Source organism: Onychomys torridus, chromosome X, assembly GCF_903995425.1.
Source record: "Onychomys torridus chromosome X, mOncTor1.1, whole genome shotgun sequence".
NCBI classification, from domain to species: Eukaryota; Metazoa; Chordata; class Mammalia; order Rodentia; family Cricetidae; genus Onychomys; species Onychomys torridus.
In genome coordinates, this window is record NC_050466.1 from 84392924 (window position 1) to 84415801 (window position 22878).

General features: G+C 36.2%; 1 protein-coding gene across 5 annotated transcripts in view; it reads right to left on the minus strand.

Moving 5' to 3' along the window:
- Positions 1–421: 421 nt before the first annotated feature.
- Positions 422–22878, minus strand: part of Arhgef9 (Cdc42 guanine nucleotide exchange factor 9) — a 167335-nt gene continuing 144878 nt past the window's right edge. For 4 of the 5 annotated variants that reach the window (XM_036174283.1, XM_036174286.1, XM_036174285.1 and 1 more), the window contains exons 8-10: positions 17995–18238; positions 6450–6518; positions 422–3647 (exon numbers count right to left, since the gene is read on the minus strand). In XM_036174283.1, the coding sequence (XP_036030176.1) occupies positions 3466–3647; positions 6450–6518; positions 17995–18238 (495 nt within the window). In that variant the 3' untranslated portion in view covers positions 422–3465. Of the gene's footprint in view, positions 3648–5738; positions 5801–6449; positions 6519–17994; positions 18239–22878 lie in introns of all 5 variants that reach the window. The other variant, XM_036174287.1, reaches the window with a different exon arrangement.

Below are 22878 nucleotides of genomic sequence, written 5' to 3' on the forward strand. Positions count from 1 at the left end.
GCCCAGGGTGGATATTAGGATCTACAGATACAAGGAAAATGAGCACTGTTAGGAATGGGCCATTAGATTTTAGCAAAGTACCAGGTAAAATGAAAGACAGTCCTAGCCATAAAAACATTCTAAGTGCTCATGTCTACAGGCTCAAACTGTCTCCTGCTCTTCCAGAATTGATAGAAAAATGTTTCCCAATAGCCCATGGAATGCTCAGGAAATGAAATAAGCAAACTCAAGACAGTTGGAGCAAGTAGTCTCACACCACATGAACTGCCTTTATTTTGTAATTGGACAGACAGACAGACAGACAGACAGACAGACAGACAGACACACACAGACACACACACACACACACACACACCACACCACACCACACCACACACACACACACAAAAAAAAAAAAAAAACAAAACTGTGCCTGAAAGTCTTTTTACTTCTTTTATTGAACTCCATAAATATTTTCATAAGGCTTTATGTCATTACAACATCTTTTTTGTTGTTATTAAACATTTCCAAATACACAATTTTGACACTTGTTTGACAGGGTCAAACAGCCAGATAATAGAAACAAAAGAATAAACTGGCAAATGCAGAGCAGCAGGGGTAGTCAAAATCACTGTTGCCCATCTAGTCACCCAGCCCGCCCCACCCCCAAAGCACTAAAATATCACTATTTGGCTTCATACTAGAATTGTTAGAACTCTCTTGTTGCTCTCCTTAATAGGTCAATTAAAGATATACACATAGAAAGAGGATGAGAGAAGGAGAGAAAAATTATATTTCTGTATTAGGACCTCCCTACAGTAGAACTCATAGAAGAAACTGGCAAAACCTTTTTGGGAAGAAAATTCAGGCCTTATTGTGTTGAGGGAAGGGCAGTACAGGGCCATGCAGAAACAGAATTATAGAATTTGGAGGGATAACATGGCTGTGGGAAATACAACAGGTTTATATACTGAGTCCAGGTAATTTATGGGTTTCCCTTTGAGCTGTAGGTGTTGGGGTAGGGTGGGGGCATTCCAATCAAAGGAGAGCTAAATTAGTAGTGCCTTCACAAATTACTACATATTGCAAGGCCAGTGGATTGGATGGAGAAACAGGATGATGAGAGGTGATACCCCTGATCCTATAGCCTTGAATGTTAGAGTTAGAAAGGGGAAGAGAATGACAGGGTCTGGCCAACATTGCAAAGCAACCTTCATGGTGTGGCCCTAATCCCTGGAGAAAGTTGCCAAGGTCAAGTGAAGATGGGTAGAAAGTAGGAAAAGAAGGTACACTAAGGGAGGCCTGCAGAGGAAGTGAAACATATTTCAGTTTGCCAAGGGAGAACATTGTAGTCTAAGTGCTAGATTCCAGATCTCTTGCCATAAGGGCATAAGTAGCTCTGACATGTGCTGAGCAGTGATAGCCAGTCCCGAGCCCTGGTCTTCTGCTAGCTAGCTTTGATAACTGTAAAAAGTCTAACTTAAATGGAAGCTTCAACAACTAGTAATTTGTTTTCTATAGGTAAAAGATTTTTGAGCTGGGTAGGGCTTAGTTTGGGTCAGGAAGCACAAAGAAGTATGCAATCCAGCTTTATTGAAGACCTCATATAGCTATGGCTGATGCTTGGTAAGCCTTCATGATGACGTCTATTCATGTGAGGTCCAAGACAGACTCAATCTTCAGATTCTGGATAGGGTGGGTTTTCCCACTTCTTTATATACCATTATCCTCACTATCCAGGATCTATCCACACAAAGGGCTATATAACAAGGAAAAGATAAGTACTTCTGTACTCATGGGGATTCTGACTTTTGTGGGGACAGTTCTGGTCAAATGGAAAACCTGCTGAGCATTAGCCTCAGTGTTCTGCCTCAGATCTTCTTTTCCCAGAGGTAAAAGTAGCTGTAGGCTTCTCTATCACTTACCTCAGCTGTCCTGGGGTGGGAGTATGTCACAAAGAAGGCCTACTTCGAGTGCCAGAATGGCTGTAATTATGCCAATACTCACAATCCTCTACCAGGAAGAAAGAGTATAGGCAAGGAAGGAGACAGAGAAGATTATCCATGCAATGTGCTAACAATTGGGAATGTTTTTCATAATCTCAGTGGTAGTAACTACAGGTATATTATCTTGGATCAAGCCTGTCTCTTTCCCTAATAGCCCCCCTCTTTCCCTGTATTGTTGCTGTTGTTGTCAATCCTGGACTCTTTTCAGGTTAATCTGAAGATAGCTAATGATCTTGGTCAAGCAGGTTTTGTCTTGAACCCCTCCATAAGCTTCTAACAGTGATGCCTTAAGAATCTGAGAACAGAAGCAGGGCTGACCAGAACACTGAAATGACTGCTATAAAGAGAGCCTCACCTGACACCTACCTATTAAGTATGGGTTGTGGGGGTGGAGATAAATCTCTTCCCCAGGAGGCAGAGTCTCAATTTCTTTGCTTCCAGATTAGTTAAATCTTTCACCTAGGGAAGAGACAGGCTGAAAAAGAGACTCATAATAAAGGGGGCTTGAAAAAGACACTAACCTTTAGACAAAAACCTTCAGTGACAGCAGTGCTGTTACATGGGAATCCTCAATGCTAGAAGAAATCATCTAAATAAAAAATATCCCCCCAATAGAAGCCTCCTCTACCCTCATTACATTCTTATATTCCTTTGTTTCTGTTTGGTTTTATATCCTTCCACAATACCTGAAACAGTGAAAGCAATAGAAATACCAAGCAGATAAGTCACAGGGCACAACAGAGCATGTCTAGACTGGTACAACTGTGGACACAGGATGCTGGGCAAAGGCTGTTGGTATAACCGCAGGGCTACAGGAACATTTGCATATGGTTGCATGAGGGACAGGAGATGGGAATCCTCCCCTTCTCAGTGGAAAGTGACAGAGAGAGAAATGAAATTCCAAACCCACCACATAAATTAAATGCAAAAGTTATCAGCATCAGTATCATCAGGAAAGGGAAATAAAACAATGCAAATACTATATGGTAGTAATGACAGGTCAGTGAACCAGAGGAGCGAATAGGTTATCTTAACAGGGAAAAGAACCAAGAGAAATTCAGTTTCTGAAAGAAAGGGGGAGGGGAGCAAGGTTAAGAACTAAAAATTTTAAGAAGTGATTACATGTTTGGAAGTCAGTGGTACTTCTTACCAACTACAGATTTCAATTTCCCAAAACAACAGAAAATGGTTTTGGTCCTTCTCTGTGTGTGTATATGTATGTATGTGTGCATGCATGTGCATGCATATGTGCACACATGCCCACACACACACGTGTATATTTAAAGGTCTATGTGTGTGTGTGTATGTGCACCACACACACACACACATGCACACACACACACATACACACACACACACACACACACATATATATATATGTATATATATATATAAATTTTCAACAGTGCTTCTCCGAAAAAAAGGTCCATCTATAAATATAATTTTATTTATTTTAAAATTATCTGCCTTCCTATAGGTATTATTTTTTGAAGGGGGTTAACCTACTGAAGTTTTGCCAGAATGGTGACTGGCTGCGTTTCGGTTCAGTGAACTCAAAGACTTGAGACTGAGCGATGCCATCAGGGACCAGGTACTGGCCCTGGTTTAACGGGTCCTGTGGTGGTGGGTAGGAAGGAGGAACTGAGCGGGCAGAGTTGACACCTAGAGCAAATAAGGAGATCAAAAGGAAAAAATATAAATTTAGTATCAAGTGGGCTCTCAAATTAACCAATGATCCCTCATAGTACTCTAGTTTTGAGAGTAACCTGGTAACATATTGAATATCTCTAACCCCCAAGACTGAAATACTCTGAAATCCAAAACTTACTAGCAAGCAGAAAAATGTCATATTTTGGACCTTCTAAGATTTCTATATTAAAGCTGTTCAAAAAAGTCTGTGCAAACATTCCAAAATTCAGACAGCTTTATAATCTGAGGTACTTTGGGTCTTAAGCATTTTGGGTAATGGATTATCAAGCAGTACTGCAAATTATTTCTTTCCCTGTCCAATTTGTCCTATAACAGCACATCCTTCACCATCTCATTGGAGTGTTACTGTCACTTGTTTGACAAACATGACAATCAAGGACCAGAGAGAAATATTACACCTAAGGTGTCATGCTCATCTAGCAACAAAGCAAGAACTAGAACCCACATTTGTTGACCTCTTGGTTAAGTGGTTCTTTCTAGGAGCACATAATCCCTGATTTAAGGTTTGTTCCTCTGAAGAACCTAACAAACTCCTTTTATTTCTAGACCTTAGTTCTCTTCCTCGCCAATACTCCCTGAAAGTGTCAAAATAATCTAGTTAAGAACTGACTTCAGGACTTTCCATAATGCTTAAGGCACAAGTGATTTAGTGTTTTGCTTTGGGTTGACAATGTCAAACCGATATTTAATAGAAAACTGACATTAGTAGTTAAAGCAGAAAGGAAATTCATCATCAGAACACATGATTCATAGAAATAAAGGAAAAATGGAATCTAGCTGTGACCTTTCAAAGGGCACAGCTTCAATGGGGGGGGTTGCAACCACCCCAAAGTACACATTAATGGGGGAATTCAAGGAATCCAACTACTCTGACAGTAGTTATAATGTTAGTCAATCATCAGCCATTGGCACATTCATAGGAAGAGTTGGGTTCTGGAGCCATTTTTTTTAAAGGTGGCAAGTAATAATGGTATTAGATGCTACCAAATAATACAGGGATGTCAGGGAAGAAGTCCTGCTTTATCAACTTCTATTTTCCATTTTCTGTTTCAAGCTTTTGATGTCAAATCTACAAACTCTCTTGTTTTACTTTAGATCCTAAAGACTTTTTACACTTTTTCTTAGGGCTCTATAGTTTGATATTTAATTTCACAGTGAATTTCTGCTTAATTATTATACAAGGTGTGGGCTTATATCAAAGTTCTATTTTGTGTATGGAAATCTAGTTCAACACTATTTTTGAAAAGGTTGCACTTTTTTTACTTTTTGCTGAACTGCTGTTCTGTCTTTGTCAAAAATAAGCCACACATATGTGTGTAGGTCTATTTTGGAATTCTTTTCCATTAAACTATATTTAATGCCTCAGTTAATGTATCTATATAGTGAGTTTTGAAATTAGATAAATTAATTACTTCCATGTTGTTCTTAGTTTTCAAGATTGTTTTAGTTATTCTAGATTATTATTAAGCCTATGAAGATGCAGGTTGTGTTTATGATTCTGACATCTTTTGTCTTGATAAACTCAATTGCAATGATGTATCAGGAATTAGCACTTAACCCCAAGAAGTTATATATAAATTCTGAAACCAAGACAGAAAAAAGTAAAAAAAAGGAAAGTGAAAAAGTTTCTCTATCAGCCAGATAGCTGATAGAGATTCCCTATCAGATTCCCTCAGAAAAATAGATGGTTGATAATATCCCATGGGAGGGGGACACAAGATAATTACTTTTCTAATGAAACTTGAATTAGACCTATTTTATCAATTTTCCCTCCATCATTTCTAGAATTCATTCAGAGATAATGAGAGCTAATGAGAGCAGAAGGAAAGGGCTGGGGAAAGTGATGTCTCATTAAGATTACCCAATCCTGGGGACAGTAAAAATACTGCCAGTAATAAAAATAGCTGCCAGTAATTGAGATGAGACAATAAAATGAGCTCTTCTTTCAAACAAGAGATATCATCATCATCAGGACCCTGAGATGAAGAGGAGAGAGCAGCAGTCTCAGAATCAAGACGACTTAGGTTAAAAAAATCACTTTACCTTGAATGTTTTCAGTTTCTTAACCTGGAACAGGGGCTAATAGTGCCATTTTCTTTGGGTTACTATAAAGATGAAATGAAAGAAATTAAATTTGATACTAAGTAGACACTCTAGTAAGTGGAAGGTAGTTCCTTCTTTTTGCTCAACTGAGCACTTTAGTTTTGTTCTGGTTCATGAAAAAGAAAAGAAAAACGATCTCATATTTAAGTTGATTCTGTTTGTATTTTAAAATTTCAAAGATATTTCAGTGTATGCCTCAGAGAAAGACCATCTTGCTTCAGTTTGAGGCTCTTCACTTTGGTTTGGGGCTACTGATTAGGAAAGCCATTTCTAGACAACTAAAAGAAAGCTGAGCACATATCCCTATATATTTATATTTATTAAATCAATTATATACATGCACTAATGCCTGCCTCTCTCTAAATTATTCATAAAGGTTTTTTCTTTTGAGGTAAAAACAAAGACAATGGTTTTTATTTTGTTTTGTGTATGCAGCCAATAACATGAATATGACTACCCCACACCATTTACTCCCGAGAATTAAAACACAAGAGCATTTGTTACCTGTTGTCAAGAATACCTGAGTAGCTGGAAACTATTCCAAGTGCATCTCAGTATGGAGAGGAGCCAAGGAATGTGAAAACACATAGCCTGGTTTCCTAGTCTCATACATACAGTGAGTGGGTCTGAAGGAGCCAAAGGCAAATGTACCTTTCTGTTTAGAGGCTTTTCTCACAGTCATTGCAGCCTGTCTCTTCTGGTTTTCAGAAATCTCAAAGCCTACAAGAGAAAAGAAAATTGAATTTTGTTTTGAAAAACAGATACCTATATGCACTGTAAAAATGAACATATCTTTCCTTCCAAAACATCTGAGAAATATATCAAAAAACCTGAAACAAAATGATGGCAAGGATGTAGGGAAGGATGAACTCTTAATCACTGCTGGCAGGAGCATAAAATGGTGTAGAAATCAATATGGAGGTTTCTCAAAACATTAAAAATAGAATTACCATAAGACTGAAATTCCTAGGCCCAATTCCCAAAGGACTCTATATCCTACTACAGAGATACATGCTCATCTGATAGCTGCTCTAGTCATAATGTCCAGGAAATGGAAACAGCCTAGCTGCTCATCAACTGATAAGTACATAATGAATATATGATACATATTCACAATGGACTTTCATTAATTTAAGTAAAACAAAATTATAAAACTTGCAGAAAATACGTGATAGTAGAGAATTATATTAAATTAGGTAACCCAGATGCAGAAAGACAAGTATTCAGAGGTCTCTCTTATATGTGGAGCCTAGATTTTAATGTGAGTGTGTAGATGTAAGTCATGAAATTGGAGAAGGAACCATGAGAAGGGAAAAATGAAGTTTTGAGGAAGGGAAGAAGTAATAGATTATGTTACACGAAAGCAGAAAAGAGACTACTGGGTGTAGAAGAGAACCAGGGAGACTAGAGGGTGGGTAAGAAGACTGGGAGAATCTGATAAGCAAAACAAATTACGTTTGAAAATGCCATAGTGAAACCAAACACATTGTATGCCAGTTTAGAAATAAAAATATTTGTATGTTGCCCATGGTGACACAGGGACCCATGTGAACCATGTGTTGAACCATGTGTTGAGGGGCAAGGGCCTTTCTGAGCTGGCTCCACACCTAATAGGAGAGCTGTCCTCCCACTTGGAAAAGCTGGCCTTACCCATTGCCTGAGGTGGGGTAGTCCCAGCAGCCTAGACAGACCAGCTCAGCTACTACCCAGGCACACATTCAGGGTTTTGAGTTGGCACTCCCTAACATCTACCTCATCTGTGCCTGCTGAAGTGTGTGAAGGAACTGGTCTTGCAGAATCATAGCTGCAGGATCTCCATGATTCAGGGCAACAGCAGGATATCTGAGAGGAGTTGTGGTGAGGGTCCAGTATTGATGGTGTACCAGAAGCCAGAGGCCTTGAACGTGACCAACATCATATTACATAAGGAACATTTGCAAGTAAAGCTGTTGTTTGAACAAAAGGGTGTACTGCATAATACACCACAGCTCCCAATATTACTAAGATGAATGAAAAGTCAATGGAGCAGTGGGAAAGAAGGAGGAGCAAAAGTTTGTTTGTTTGTGGTTTGATTGTTTTTAAATTAATATTCCTATCTGTATTTTATTAATTTTTTAATCTTATTTTTATTATTTCAAAAATAATTTGGGGGGTACTACATGGGTGAAGGGCTGATGTGGAAGGACTGGGAAATGAATGGGATTGGGGAGCATGGTATGAAATTCCCAAATAATCAATAAATTATGTTAAAAATTAATATGTATGTACATATACATACATGTAGGAGACTAGAAAACTATAACTATCTAGGCTTTCAATCCCCATGAGAGACCCAAGAAGGATAAAATATTATCAATTGTTATAGATGACTAACTATTAACCTGTATTTGTTAATTATTCTAAATAGCACTCAAGGACTAAAACTTTACATTACATTTTTCAGTGAGCTGCACAGGTACAGTACTTTAAACAATAATAAAAACATCTATACAGTATAACAAAAATAACTTTAAATTTGTATCAATATACAAAAATCCATTCCAATGTAAAATATTTGAGACTAGTAGTTGTTCAAAAGTAGACACGACAATCTACCCTTTTATCCCATCATTTCTATGCTATATCCCCCCTTTTCCCTTTAGAAAGAGATCCCTGATTCTTAATATTTTTTGGTCAGCTTTTTTCCTGACCATGACCAATAACAACTTGTAACCAACTCTTGCTAAACAATCACAAACATCCAAAATAAACTGAATGACCAAAAACCACCCACCCCCTCTCTTAGGAATGTGGGTGTCATGTTCTCTAGACTGCTTCCTGTTGTATGGGAGCAATGACATCTTTAGGACACCCTGAGAGAATTGGGATACTGATCAAGTCCTGGGAGAGCTGGTTGTATTATTTTTTTGTTTAGTCTTTGTGTGATGGGAAAGTGTAGAGCTTATCTGAAGTCTTGATTGGATAGTCTGTGAGGCTGCATCATCTCAGCTAGCAGCTTTGAAGGTGTTTTGGATGAAGAATTTTGAGGAAACTGCAACAGAGGCATTCTGAAAGGCTGGATCACCTGGGCTACTTGTCTTTATTGATGTTTGTCTCTGTAATTCCTATAGTTTTGCAAGTTGTTTGCTCTGTGCTTCTTGCTTAATTAAGTAATATTTTATCCTTCTTGGGTCTCTCATGGGGATTGAAAGACTAGATAGTTATAGTTTTCCTTGTTACTAAATTCAGAAAAGAAAATTACGTAAGTGATGTAAAATAGATAAGATTGAGAGACATAAAAACATAAGAAGTTTATCTAAAAATGTGCTAAGGTCTAAAAAGTAATGCAAGTTATAATAAAAATGCTTTAGGTATAAAACTTTAGACTCATGAAGATAGGGTAGATAATAATGTAATTTCTCCAAATTTGCCAAATACAAATGGACTGGATATTATAAATATAATTCTTATCTGATAATTGTTCTTACTATATGTAATTTTATTTAGAGAAAAAGGGGGAAATGTGGGATATTTGTACACTGTCAAGATGTATTGCTGTGATTGGTGTAATAAAAGGCTGAAAGGCCAATAGCTAGGCAGGAGAGATAGATAGGACTTCCAGGCAGAGAGAGCACTGGTAGGAAGAAAGGTCACCAGCCAGATGCAGAGGAAGCAGGATGCAAAGTACAGAGTAAAAGTAACTGAGCTGTGAAATAGACTGTAGATTAATAGATATGGGTTAATTTAAGTTATAAGAACTAGTTAGGAACAAGCCTAAGCTAAGGCCAAGCTTTCATAATTAATACTAAGTATCCAAGTCATTATTTGTGAGCTGGTGGCCCTAATTAAAATCCGACTATGTGGGTCTATGTAATTCTACCCTTGATTGCATGTGCCCTCAGGGTTTCTAAGAGGTGCTACAGTATTTAAGTTGAGGAAGACTAGAGGAAGGGGATCCATGTATGCAGCCTAGTAAACTCACTGACTATTCATGGTACAAGTTTGATGGAACTGAAATAGTCTGTCATTAGGATCTTAGGAAGAATGAGGTATATATAGGGACAACAGTCATGCAACACATGTCTTGTCAGTCTATATGTTACCAAGAATTTTCTCCCATCTTGTAGCTATCCCATGGTTGTACTGATTATTTCTTTTTCTACACAGGTGTTTTTGCATATCAAAAAGATACTTGCATTTCCAGATACTATTTAGCTGTAAAAAAAATCTGAATTTCTTATAAAATAGCAAGATTTGAAAGACATTATGTTAAGATAAGCCAGATGTAGAAAGACAAACACTGTATAATCTCACAGCTTTAAAAGTTAATATCATATATGTGGAGAGCAGAATAAAAATTGAGGAGAAGGGGGAGTAGTGAGAATGCAGAGAGGTCATTCAATAGGTTCAATGATACAGTTAGATAGGAGGAATAGATTCTTGTGTTCTATGGCACAGTATAGTGAATATAGTTAATAATACACTGTATATATCAAATAGTTAAAAGATAAAATTTTCAACATAATTATTTTAGCAACAAAATTTTAAGGTGAAAAAATATACTAATTACCTTGAGTTGATGACTATCAATAATTACATGAATTGTTATATTTAGTAAATATATACAAATATTATATGCAATTAAATTAAAAAGTAATTAATTAAAACCAAGACTTGGCTATAAAGATGCAAGTTACAGAATATAATAGCAAAAATTATTTTTAAAAGTTAAGAGGAAACTAAAAATAGAGAATATTTAAATAAAGTATTATCTAAAGTGGAAGAACCACTTTATATAAAACCAAAATATAAAGAAAAGGAAACAGTGACTTAAAAGATAAGAGAATTAGAACAGAAAATGTATATTTAGAAAATAAAGACTTCAGAAAGAGGAAAATAAATAGAAGTAACAAACAACAGAAAACTTTACTGAGTGAAAGAACACATACTTGTTGAAACAGTAAAAGGTCTTCTAAGACCCAGGCAGGGTTAGGATATACACACAGGTATGAAGATGTTGATTAATGACTGAAATTTCTAAATGTAAATAATAAAGAAAATCATTTTTCACACTCTAAGGAGGAAGTAGCAGCTTGATTATAACATTATCACTGGAATTCTTATCTGCGGGCTAGTATACAGCTCAGCTTTAGAAATACTTGCTAACCAAGTAGGAGACATCCTGGGTTCCAATTACAGCACAGCAAAAGTTCATATCAAACATTGTCAGTAATAGCAGTCTGAAAACACAGAATCCATAGGTAAAATGAAATTATAAACAATTCTCCCCCAAACCTGGACATTTTATATAGAAACTTATAAAATGCAGGGTTTGACTCAAAGAAAGTTTACTGAAAAAATAATATTTTCATTTAAAAAATTGAGACCAACTCAAACACTGGTGCTATGAAAAAAAAGCAAACCTAGAATCTTAAAACAAAACAAAACAAAAACACCAAAATATCTCCCCCAGCAAGTATCAGTGCACAGTGGACTAGTAAGAGGGGACTGAGGAAAAGGGGGAAGAAAAGAAGTTACAAGATTGGTATGATCAGTATACAACCCAGTCTTTAAATGTCCTTCTATAACACAGTATCATATACAATGAATATATACATATATATATATATAATCAAATAGGTAAAAATCTAAAATTAATTCTTAAAAACAAATTATACATATATAAATAAGCCTAGAAAGTTCTTTCAAACACTAATGCGTGCTAATAAGCATTATTTTAAAATGACCAATGTAGGGAGTGAGAACCAGAAAGCAGTTCAAATACAGGTACCAAAAGAGAATGCAAGAATTATTTGTACTTGTTATTAGAATGGTAGAAAACCTACAAATTACAACACTACAATACATTTTAAAATGACTAAAATAGTATCAGTTCCTCAATACATAAAAGTGATTGAAGAGATAGAAATGTCCTTTGTCCTAATTAGATTCCTAAGCATTGTACATACGTATCAAATTATTACACTGTACTTCATAAAAATGTATCAGAGTAAATAAAAATGTTAGAAAATAAGAAATATTCACTATCAGGAATGAATAGGAGAGATAACCACAATTAGAGAACATATTATGAATGACATTTTAGCAAAGTATAGATTATCAAAAATCAATGCATAAAGGAGAAAATTGTATAATGTGAAGGACATTATATCATGTTCTTGAAGCAGGTAAGAATAAGACTTGGGTTAAAAGAGAAAAGAGCATTCTCTTTGAATGAGGAAATAATTAAAATGCTAAGCTTTCAGTTATTAACAAGTTTTATACAATGCCAATCAGAATCTAAATATATCTTGTTTGGATTTTGAATAAAGGAATTTAATGTTCATATCAAAGAATAAAACATCTAAGAAAAATTGCTAAGAAACAATGATGAAAAACAATTAGACAGTATAATCTTCACAACCAGAATAGTGAAAAAGCAATAGAAATTCTAAAACAAACCTAAGTATGTATGGACAGTTACAGTCTACAAAACTGGAAATTTGTTTGTGAGAAATGAACAGGTGATTTAGTAAATTACCGCTGGTACAACTGGCTATTCACCTGGAAGAAATAAAACAGGACTGAAACCTTGCACTATGTTAAAAAATAAATTGCAGATGAATTTTGTTTCTAAATATTTTTTAATTGTTTGGTGTTGGTAGTGTGGATCTGCTTAAGCAAAATAAACTAGGAAATTTATTTAATATTAAAGTAATTAATTTTTTGGCAGAATTAAGCACCAGGAACAAACTGGAAAGACAAATTGTAAATCAAGGAAACTATGTGAAACTAAGAACTGACAAGGCTTTACTATTTTCATTATGAAGTACATACAAATTCATATTTTCCTTTTATCCTCCTCCACTTCATTTCCCTTCCTGCAGAAAGAGGGAGGGAGCTCAGAGTGTGCTGTGAGCTAGACAAGTATTCTACTAATACTAACACCAAGCCTACAGAGTTAATCCATTTTAGAGAACGCAATATGTAAAAGTTGGTGTATATGATTTTTTGGTGTGTTTCTATAAAAAAGCACCATGAAATATAAAACACAAACATATATATGCCCTATATATAGCTCACATGTATACATTTGTTTCTTCTTCTATCCCTTCTTTAAAATTAGTGTAAAATTGGAAGTTCTTTTTTCATTCATTACTAGTAACTCACACACTATAAGCTTTTGCAAATCTATTTGTGATTGACAATGTTTAGGATTTTATTTTAAATTAAATAAAAATAAGAACAAGTAAAGAGTATTCAGTGTTAATTTCACAAAAAAAATTGGCAACAAGTAGCAATTATATGGGTAAGTAATGTTGAACTTTAGTAACTGAAGTAAAAAATTAAAATTATGCAGTACTGGTGTGGATATAGAGATATAAGTACAAAATCATATTGCAGGGTAGGTTTTATAACTTTTCTGATACATAATGTGTAAATACATATTATGTTTGTGCATCCTCATATTCACTCATCCCCCTTTAGAGGGATGAAAACTACAGTGTATAATGAAATATACATGTAGATATGTTTTACAGCAATATGGTTCATGGGAAAAAGCTAGAAATCAGGGTTTGGAGAGATGGTTCAAAAGAGCACTAGCTGCTCTCAAAGAAGTCCTGGGTTTGGTTTCCAGCATCTACATGGTGGCTCACAATTGTCTTTACCGACAGTTTCTGGGGAATTTATGCCTTCTTCTGGCCTATGCTGGCTCCAGATATGTATGTGGTACACAGATATACATGCATACAAAATACCTATACACAAAAATAAAATAATAATAATAATAAGTTTTAAAAAAGAATTAAATATTTGGAAACACACTCTGAATGTCTATGAAAAGGGGAATGACTGCTCCATCTATAGGGAGTATTATTCAGTCGTTAAAGAGAGACCTGTGGTGCCATTGCTGATGTAGAAATCTGACTGGAGTGATTTCCTTACAAATACAGGGATTGTCATGAAGGAATTTTCCATGTGAAATAAAAACCCCTAATCAGAGATATATGAAGGACAGTATCCTAGATAATATGAATGGACCTGACTGAATCTATTAGAAGGCTTATAAAAGAAGACTGAGATATTCAGTGAAAGAATTTTTACCTGTGGAACAGGTCTTCCTACTTAGAGTCTCATATTTCATATGATCCTCTCTCTTACTAACTTCTTGTACCTGACACCTTTGTCTCTACTCATGTATGACCTTCCATGCCTGACCACTTGCCCTTCAGATGTAGGAATCACTTGTCCAACCTTTGCAACCACATAAGCCAATTCGTTGTAATGAAGCTTGTAAAAGTAATCCTGGTTATGCTTTTCTGGTTGAAGCTCAACTGATATAAAGAAGTATATAAGGTTCTATACCTAGATAGTTACTTACGAAAAATTTAGTTTAAAAATCAGTCACAAAGCAATATGTAAAACACATTTTTGTAAGTGTACACATGTGTGCCTCTGTGTGTGTGTGTGTGTGTGTGTGTGTGTGTGTGTGAGAGAGAGAGAGAGAGAGAGAGAGAGAGAGAGAGAGAGAGAGAGAGAGAGAGAGAGAGAAGGAGAGAGAAAGAGTACACAGAATAAGTATGGAAAGAAACACACCAAATTGTTAATGTTCATTATCACATAAGAGTGACAGGATTCTACCACTGAACCATATTAGGTTGTTATCATTGTTCTTGTAGGGACTCTTAGCAGTGAGAACAGAAGGTGGGTTGGTAGGGTGGAGGGTGGTGTGCCTCTAACTCTTTTGCTTGCACTTGGGACCCTTTTCCTCCTACTGGGTTGCCTTGTCCAGCTTTGATATAAGGGTGTATGCCTAATCTTATTGCACCATGTTATGCCATGTTCAGTTGATATTCCTGGGAGTTCTGAAGGGAAACTGAGCAGCAGTAGATCTGAGGGAGGAACTAGGAGGAGTAGAGAGAGAGGAAGCTGCAATTGAGATGTATTGTATGAGAGAAGAAAAAAATCCTAATAGTCTTCTTTTTTAATAAGTTAAATGTATACTGATAGTAAAAGTATAACACTATCAAATAAACTGTTCTTTATTCATTTATAAAAAAAACCATACAAATTTGAACTATGTAATTTCTCATGAGATTGTTCATTAATTTCTTTTCTTTTTTTTTTGAGACAGGGTTTCTCAGTGTAGCTTTGGAGCCTGTCCTGGAACTCACTCTGTAGCCCAGGTTGGCCTTGAACTCACAGAGCTCTGCCTTCCTCTGCCTCTCCTCCCCCCGAGTGCTGAGATTAAAGGTGTGTACCACCACCACCAGGCCCAATTTTCTAATAAAAATTAGTCACTTATTCAGGACTAAAACTACTATTATTTATTAAATTCTGATTAAAACAAAAGAGAGAAAATGCAAATGAATGCTTAATATATTTCTACTATGATTTAAATGTTTATCATGGCCATAATTTATAATTAAATAATACACACAAAACAATAAAATTATGTCAAATATATATGATAGTCAAAGATATTAAATGATTGGCATAAATCCTAATGAAATAATATGAAATGAAAAATGGGGGTAAAAATTGCATTTATTGAGATAGGTGTGAGAGAAAGAGTTTTATTTAAATATATATAAGAAACTACTAGAAGGAAGTATATCAAAATATTTACAAAACTTATTACAGTGTTATGTATATTCACCTTTTTGTGGTTCTTTTTGTTTGCTCAGTATTTCTGCAATTTTCTAACTTAATGTAAGTAGACTATGGGAAAAGTCACACAAATCCACATTTAAAAACAAAACAAAGATGACATAAGCCTGTCAGAAAATAATTTATGGAAGCTTTTCATTAGAAGCAGATCTTTAAAGGCACAAATTATTAGGGCATTGTATGGGAGATATGGTGCTAGAGGCAGAGGGAATGGCAGAGGTCTTTTAATTAATGCAGAATCTATGAACTTAGACTATTCATTGGTAGGTCGAACAGTATCTAAATATCATTCTACATCATGACTCAATGCAGTGCTTGTATTTGAAAAGGAACTACTCTAATGAGACTCAGTGTGTTTTCAATGTGGACTTTAAGATATAGAAAGACAAGGATTACCCTGTCTTTCTGGCCATCCATCTTTCACTCTGGGTCATTTCAGTCCCTAAGATGATATAAGAACCCTTTTGTGCCGGAACTCAACAGGTAAGCATATTTTTCTAGAGGCAATTTCTGCAATGTTGAACATATAGGCATTTTAAGGTACAATTCTATTTGTACAAAACATGGAGCAAAACAAGAAACTTTTCTAGGAATTAGAAAGGTTGATTTATCTTATTTGCTGCCTCTCCCTCAGTGCTAGGGATTTAACACAGGACTTTGTGCATTCTAGGGAAGTACTCTATCTTTGAGCTATATCCCTGGTGCTTCATTTTAAAAAATGGATCAGGCCCTCTGGATAAGTGAGACAATTGAATAGCTTGAACTGTTTGGGAGGCACCCAGGCTGTGGGACCCAGACCTGTCCTTAGTGCATGAGCTGGCTGTTTGGAACCTTGGGCTTACACAGGGACACTTTGCTCAGCCTGGAAGGAGGGGACTGGACCTGCCTGTACTGAATCCACCAGGTTTAAATGAATCCCCAGGGGAGTCTTGGCCCTGGAGAAGATGGGAATGGAGGGGAGGGGATGGGGGGAAAGTGGGGGCGGGGACGGGAGGGGGGAGGACAGGAGAACCCATGGCTGATGTGTGTAAAATTAAAACACAAATATAATAAATAAAAAAATGGACTCCCACTATAGTTCAGGTTGGCCTGAATTCATGGTGCTGCACAGGCTAGCCTTGAACTTGGAATCATCCTGCTTCCATCTTCTAAGTACTGCAACTACATGTTTGTTTCTTAATATAGAAATAGGACCTTGAGGAAGATATTACGTAGTATTTAAATAAGCTACAAATCTATAGCCACAAAACCATAGCCATATAAACTGTTTCAATACAAAAAGGATGTTTTATTCTGAATCTAAATGAAATGAGTGGTCATGGTTTTTGATACTGTTGTACTTCCTGTAATTTACTTTTAAATAGTTCTAGAGTATGATGACTAAGTGCATATTATTTTAATTGTAAGTTAATATCTGAAGTAGCTTTATCAAGAATTAAATACTCAGATGCCTTTGCCTCAGGGACTAATATTACCACCTTAATGGAGAAGGCCTAAACAGCCTAACTCTGTTAGACATCAGTTTTCACTGGTAAAATCAATGTAATTCAAGACGTACACAGTATGAGAATTAAAAAGAAACCTGTAACTTGAAAGGAACCTGAAGTTTTTGAATAAAACAAGATCACTTCTTTCTTAGTTAGGGTCTCTATTGCTGTGAAGAGACACCATGACCACAGCAACTCTTATAAAGAAAAACATTTAATTGAGGGGGCAGCTTACAGTTCAGAGGTTCAGTCCATTATCATCATGGTGGAGAGCATGATGACACATAAGCAGACATGATGCTGGCTCTATTTTGAATATAGTCAACAGGGAGTGGAGACACTGAGGGGTATCTTGAGCATGTATGAGACCTCAAAGCTCATCTCCATAGTGACACACTTCCTCCAACAAAACCACACCTATTCAAACGAAGCCACACCTCCTAATAGTGACACTCCTTATGAGATTATAGGGGCCAATTACATTCAAACTACCACACCCTGCCTTGATCCTCATCCGAATTATGCTGCTACTTTCTGCCTTTGAAGTTGGCTGAAGGTTGGGGATGTAACTCATTAACAGAGTATTTGGCTAACATGAACAAGGCTCTGGAATTTATTCCCAGCAACACAAACAAATAAAGCTATCCATCTCATTGGTATAATTCTACCAAATCTGTATTGACAAATCATTTCATAAAACACATCTTCCTCATACACCTAGAGACACAGAGATCTGTGAATTTATGGAGATTACAGAACAGAATGCATGACTCCTTTGTGTTTGCTAAAACATATGTGTGTGATACGGGAGAATTGAATTTGGAATTGGATTTTGGTACAATATTCCTATCTGAAAATATGTATTAGGCATGAACAATCTATAACTCATACCTATTGGTATTTACAAACAAAGACCTATAATAAGGAACCACCATAGTGACTTAGGTCACTTTGCACCAAAAATCTTCCCTTTGGCTCTAGAAAGATAAAATCAATCGTAACCCTCTATGGGAGGTTCTTTACAATTATATTTTTCTTTCTGCTCTCAGATCACTTACCGATTTTTTCATCTTCCTGTACCATTTTCCTCTCTTCTCTGAAAGCTCTGAGCCAACGTATTTTCTCCTCCAGTTTCTTGGCAAAGAACAGATGAACTTCTTCTGTTTCCTTGTTATGAAGCTTGAAAGCGTTTTTCATGCTGACATTAAAGTCATCATCTCTGCCATCTTCAATGTCAATTACCTCATATTTATCCATGTCAATGCGCCCTTTGTAGTATAGGATGTCTCTCCGGATTAGGTCCTAGGTGGGAAGAAAGGTTATTTTGTCAGAAGTATAGACAGAGTGGATGCCAGCAGAGGTGGCACATGGTTACAACAGGACACAAACATTGTCGTTATTCTGGAATATGAATGGAGATTTATGGTCTCAATATATGCACTGAGATGACCAGCTGGACACTGACAAGTTGGTTAAGTAGGTGCTCTAAGAGATGCCCCACATCCAAAGACTGTTCCAAAGCCTAGCATCAATCTCTGGCATGTAAGCTGCTTATAAGCAATAGAAAGGAGTATGCAACAAAAGCACTACCAGCAGGGGATTTTATCTCTTCCAAAAACTTGGCATCATTACCAAAAGCATAAAATAAGCTTGCTGCAATGTGCTGAAAAACTCAAGCAGGAGACCGAGAATAAAATTTTAAATGAAAGTTCAGTGGTGAGAGTTACTAGAAGGTCATAGACTATTGGACAGGAAGAGTAAACTGTAATGGTTTCCTTTAATACTACTACTTTAATACTTGGTGTTTGGGGACAAAAGCTAGTTTGACATGAAAAGTAGCTAAAATAGAGTAAAGAAGGTACATATATCAACACAGATGAATCTTATGGTCTTATATTAGCAAAGCAAAGTTATAGATGTGTACAAATACAATGTTCTCTATCTTTTGTTGTTGTTTTACTCATTTACATAGAATTAAATGAATCCTAATTCTAGTCCATGAGACCCTCATCCTAAGTCTGTGCATAGTGCTCTTCTTTCTCTACTTACTTAAATGCATTTTAAATGGTATATTAAGTATTGGTGAGCCTTCCACCCTATGCAAAGCTATGACTCCCAAACACTCCCATTTTCAATTTTGTGTTCATCCTTGGCTTGACAAAAGGAGGATAATGTGGGAAAATATACACATATATGACAAAGGAACAAGGAACTATTCTTTCTTTAGCAGAAGACAAGGATTAGGGATATGTGTTGTTAAAACTCTGTGTTATTAAGTTTTTCTCTTTGTGGCTCAATAGAGGGCTAAATATGAGTTTTCAGGTACCATATTATTGCTAAGCCAAGTATAAGAATATGGTAGAAATGATTGCAAATGATCTATGGGCTCAGGAAGTCCAATCAAAATGGGTAGCCAAGGCCATGAAACAACATAGGATAGTAAAAAAATATATGAACAAAACACCAATATTTAAATTTGAGTTCTAGATGTTTAACTGCATGACCTTGGGCAAGCCACTTAGCTTCTCTCAGCCCCAATTGTTGCAACTGTAAAGTTAGAAAAGTGAACCTTATCGGATTAAATAGCTGCAAAGCTCCAACTTAAACACAAAATTTCAATCCTACAAAGCCAGCCTTGTCCAGTAAATGTAGCCTGGAACTTTTGTGCTCCTTTAAAATCCTTTTTGATAAGCCTTCAAATTCTACTTTGACTCTTGCAACTTACACTGTCCAAGTAAGCCAAATATGAACAGTTAAGTACTATGGGTCAAAGAAAAGACAAGTTCCAATATTTTTCAATTTACATGGCCACTGATTCTAGAAATTTGACATGCATTTAGATAGGAATAGTACTTGCTAGCCCACTCATACAAATCACAAATCTACTTGGGTTCACAGTAATGTATCCTTTTCTTCCCAACCAGCTCTCTTATTTTAGTCCTTCTAACCTTCATTGTCAAGTCACATAGTCTTCCTCAAAGTAATGTTCTCTGATTAGACATTGGCTCCCCTTGTATAAATTCTACCACTAACTACAAAGGATCTTAAATGCTACTCACTTGGCACTTACCCATCATGCCAATTACAGCATTTAATTCCATTTGTTCATTTAGACTGCACTCAGCACTCTGTCTTTTTTGAACTTGCCTCACTTAGGTATTGTCCACAGAAAAGCAGTTTCTGAGGTTTCTTGGGCCTTCTGAGCATAACAATACAATAAATCCTTCCTGAGTCCTAGGTGCTTGTGGTACTGTTGGTATTACATGGTTTGATGCCTCTAAAGTGGTGTGGTGATAATATGCTCCAAATAGGCAGGCAATATTTGGATCACAGCTTCCCTGTCCAATGGAGTTTACTGTTTCTAACAGGACACCAGCCTTTCTCAGTTTCCCTTTTTGTTTGTTCAAGTCATGGGACATAAAGAGCTTAGTACTTCTCCAGGATCGTTTTAACAGCTGGTAGAAACCAAGCTCCTGGACATAGCCTGTGGCTTCAGCAAGGAACTACCCTAATCCCTGACATTACATAATTCAAACGGCTCACAGATATTTCAACTTGATCCCACTAGGTAATCCTAGGATTTAGCAAGACTTCACAGGACATTTTGTACAAATGACAGATGCTACAATCTGGAGTATAAAGCTGTTCAGTATTATAGCCTGCCTTGTTTATTTATCAGTAAGTTTGTCTCTACTTCTTTAGAGGGGTCATGACTACTCTTCCCCAGCCTAGAAGACTCCAGTTTTCTATCCAGATCTTGGGGAATACATGTGGACAAGGGTAAGCTTGTTTTGGTCACTACTATATTCCAACATGTACAGCACATGCTTAACAGTCAAAATAAAAATAACAATGACACCAACATTAGTAAGCACTTAAAGAACATATACTCTGTGCCAACTGCTGTCCTACCGACTATGCATTTGTCAACTTAAATATTGCTGACAAAGTACAACAAGTAGATATAGAGCCCCTACTGAACTTAGTTAAGATTAAATGATGGAGCTAAATGGGTCCACAACATCTGGCTCTAAAATCTGTGCCTTTTATTAAGAAATATATTTTATATTGTTTTAGAGTTAAAATTGCTAAGTGAATGATTACCGACATGACATCCACTGTAATTGAATTAATTGCTAACATTTTGTAAATACAATGTGCCAGCAATTATCATCTGTACAGCCTCATTTAAATTTCATGCCTTCCTTTAGATTCCTATTTTTTCAAATGAGGAATAATTATAAGCAGAGAAAACATATTTGAATTCAGACAGCTCATTGGAGAAAAGTAATGGGTACCCTGTTGTCTGACTATATTAGACATGCTTTTAACATTATTCTCCATCACTTCCCACTAGCTATCATGGCTTCCCTCTAGAGCCTTTCTGAAATGTATTCTATTACTAGTTCAGTAATAAAATTGATGATAAAAATAGATGAATAAAAAGGACAAATAAAAGAAAAAATAGATTTTTTTGTTTGTTCAAGTCAACTCAAGAAAAAGTACTGGTTAACATAGACTTGACTGGTAAGAGATAAGTAGAGTCTAGGATCCACTTTTCTGATTTCAACTCCATTATCTATCTCATTCCTATATTGTACCTGTTTCCTTAAATTGTACTTATGTATTTTATGTGTATGTGTGTGCCTGAATTTATGTATTTGAAACATGTGAGTGCCTGTGAATGAGGAGGCCAGAAGAGGACATTGAATTCCTTGTAACCAGAGTTATGGGTAGTTGTGAGCCACCATGTGGTGTTTTGAATTGAACCCCAAGTCGTCCACAGAGCAGTGAGTGCTTTTAACCACTGAGCCGTCTCTCCACCCCTATCCCTCCCTCTTACTGCTACTTTTGTATGTGAGTTGTTTCAAATGGCTCGTGTTGCAATTCTGTCCTTTCAGTACGAGAAGAATTGCCTAAATGCACAAACTTCCCTGAACAAAAGTCCTCTGTCCAGCATCATTACATGTAATTTAGTTCTTATCTCTCAGACTATTATGAAAGCAACATAAATGCAGTACAGTTATGATAGCGGACAATGGAACATGTGGGCAGAAGCACAAGTAAGAACAGTGAATGCAGAGAAAAGGTTGCTTGGGATGATAATAGCTGTGTAGGAAAATTGGTGGATAATGGGATAAAGAGGTCTATTTTCTTCCACGGTAAACAGTGAGCAGGGAGAACAAAAACAAAATATGGAGAATTATTCCTCCAACATCAAAATAATGTCAAAATAATGACATCTGAGTGAAAACAGCAAAACACATACAAAACTAAACTAATAGAGGAGCAGAGGCAGCCAGTGCCTAGGATAAGAAGAAAGAGAACAAAGGGGTCTTACAATTTAAAAAAATGACAACGAAAGAAAAGGAACAGAAATTAAAGGGGCTACTGGTGTCTTTCATGTGTATTATAACTGCTATTTTAAAAGTACCCTCTTTTATCCTTCCCTCTGCAAGACGAACTACAAGCTGTACATGCTGTTCAAACTCTTTGGAATGCTTTATTCAATCCCAAGTCCCAGTGTACAAAACAGATAAGGTTTTGTTTAACAGGCTGCAAGTTAAAGGAATCAGAAGAGTCACACAGAAATTTAGTAGGTGGACATTAGTTATTGACTTTTAAAGAGTAGATTGAATATTTAAATGTTTCCTATGTTACCTGTAGCAGATAAATATTTAGTCCACACTTGAGTAAATCTACTGATGGGGACTTCGCCAACTTACAATAGTATGTTTTATGTTGTTGTTGTTGAAAGTAGGGGCTGAACAAGCTTCACATGTATCTGTATGAGTCCTGTCCCTCAACTGCCACTTCATATGCACTGATCTCATTTATTCTTCATAACCATCCTGTTGATTGTTCTCCCTGCATTATAGGTGATATAATGGAGGTGCATGAAAGAAATAGTTATTGCTTGGTTGAAATAACAGTCAGGTTAA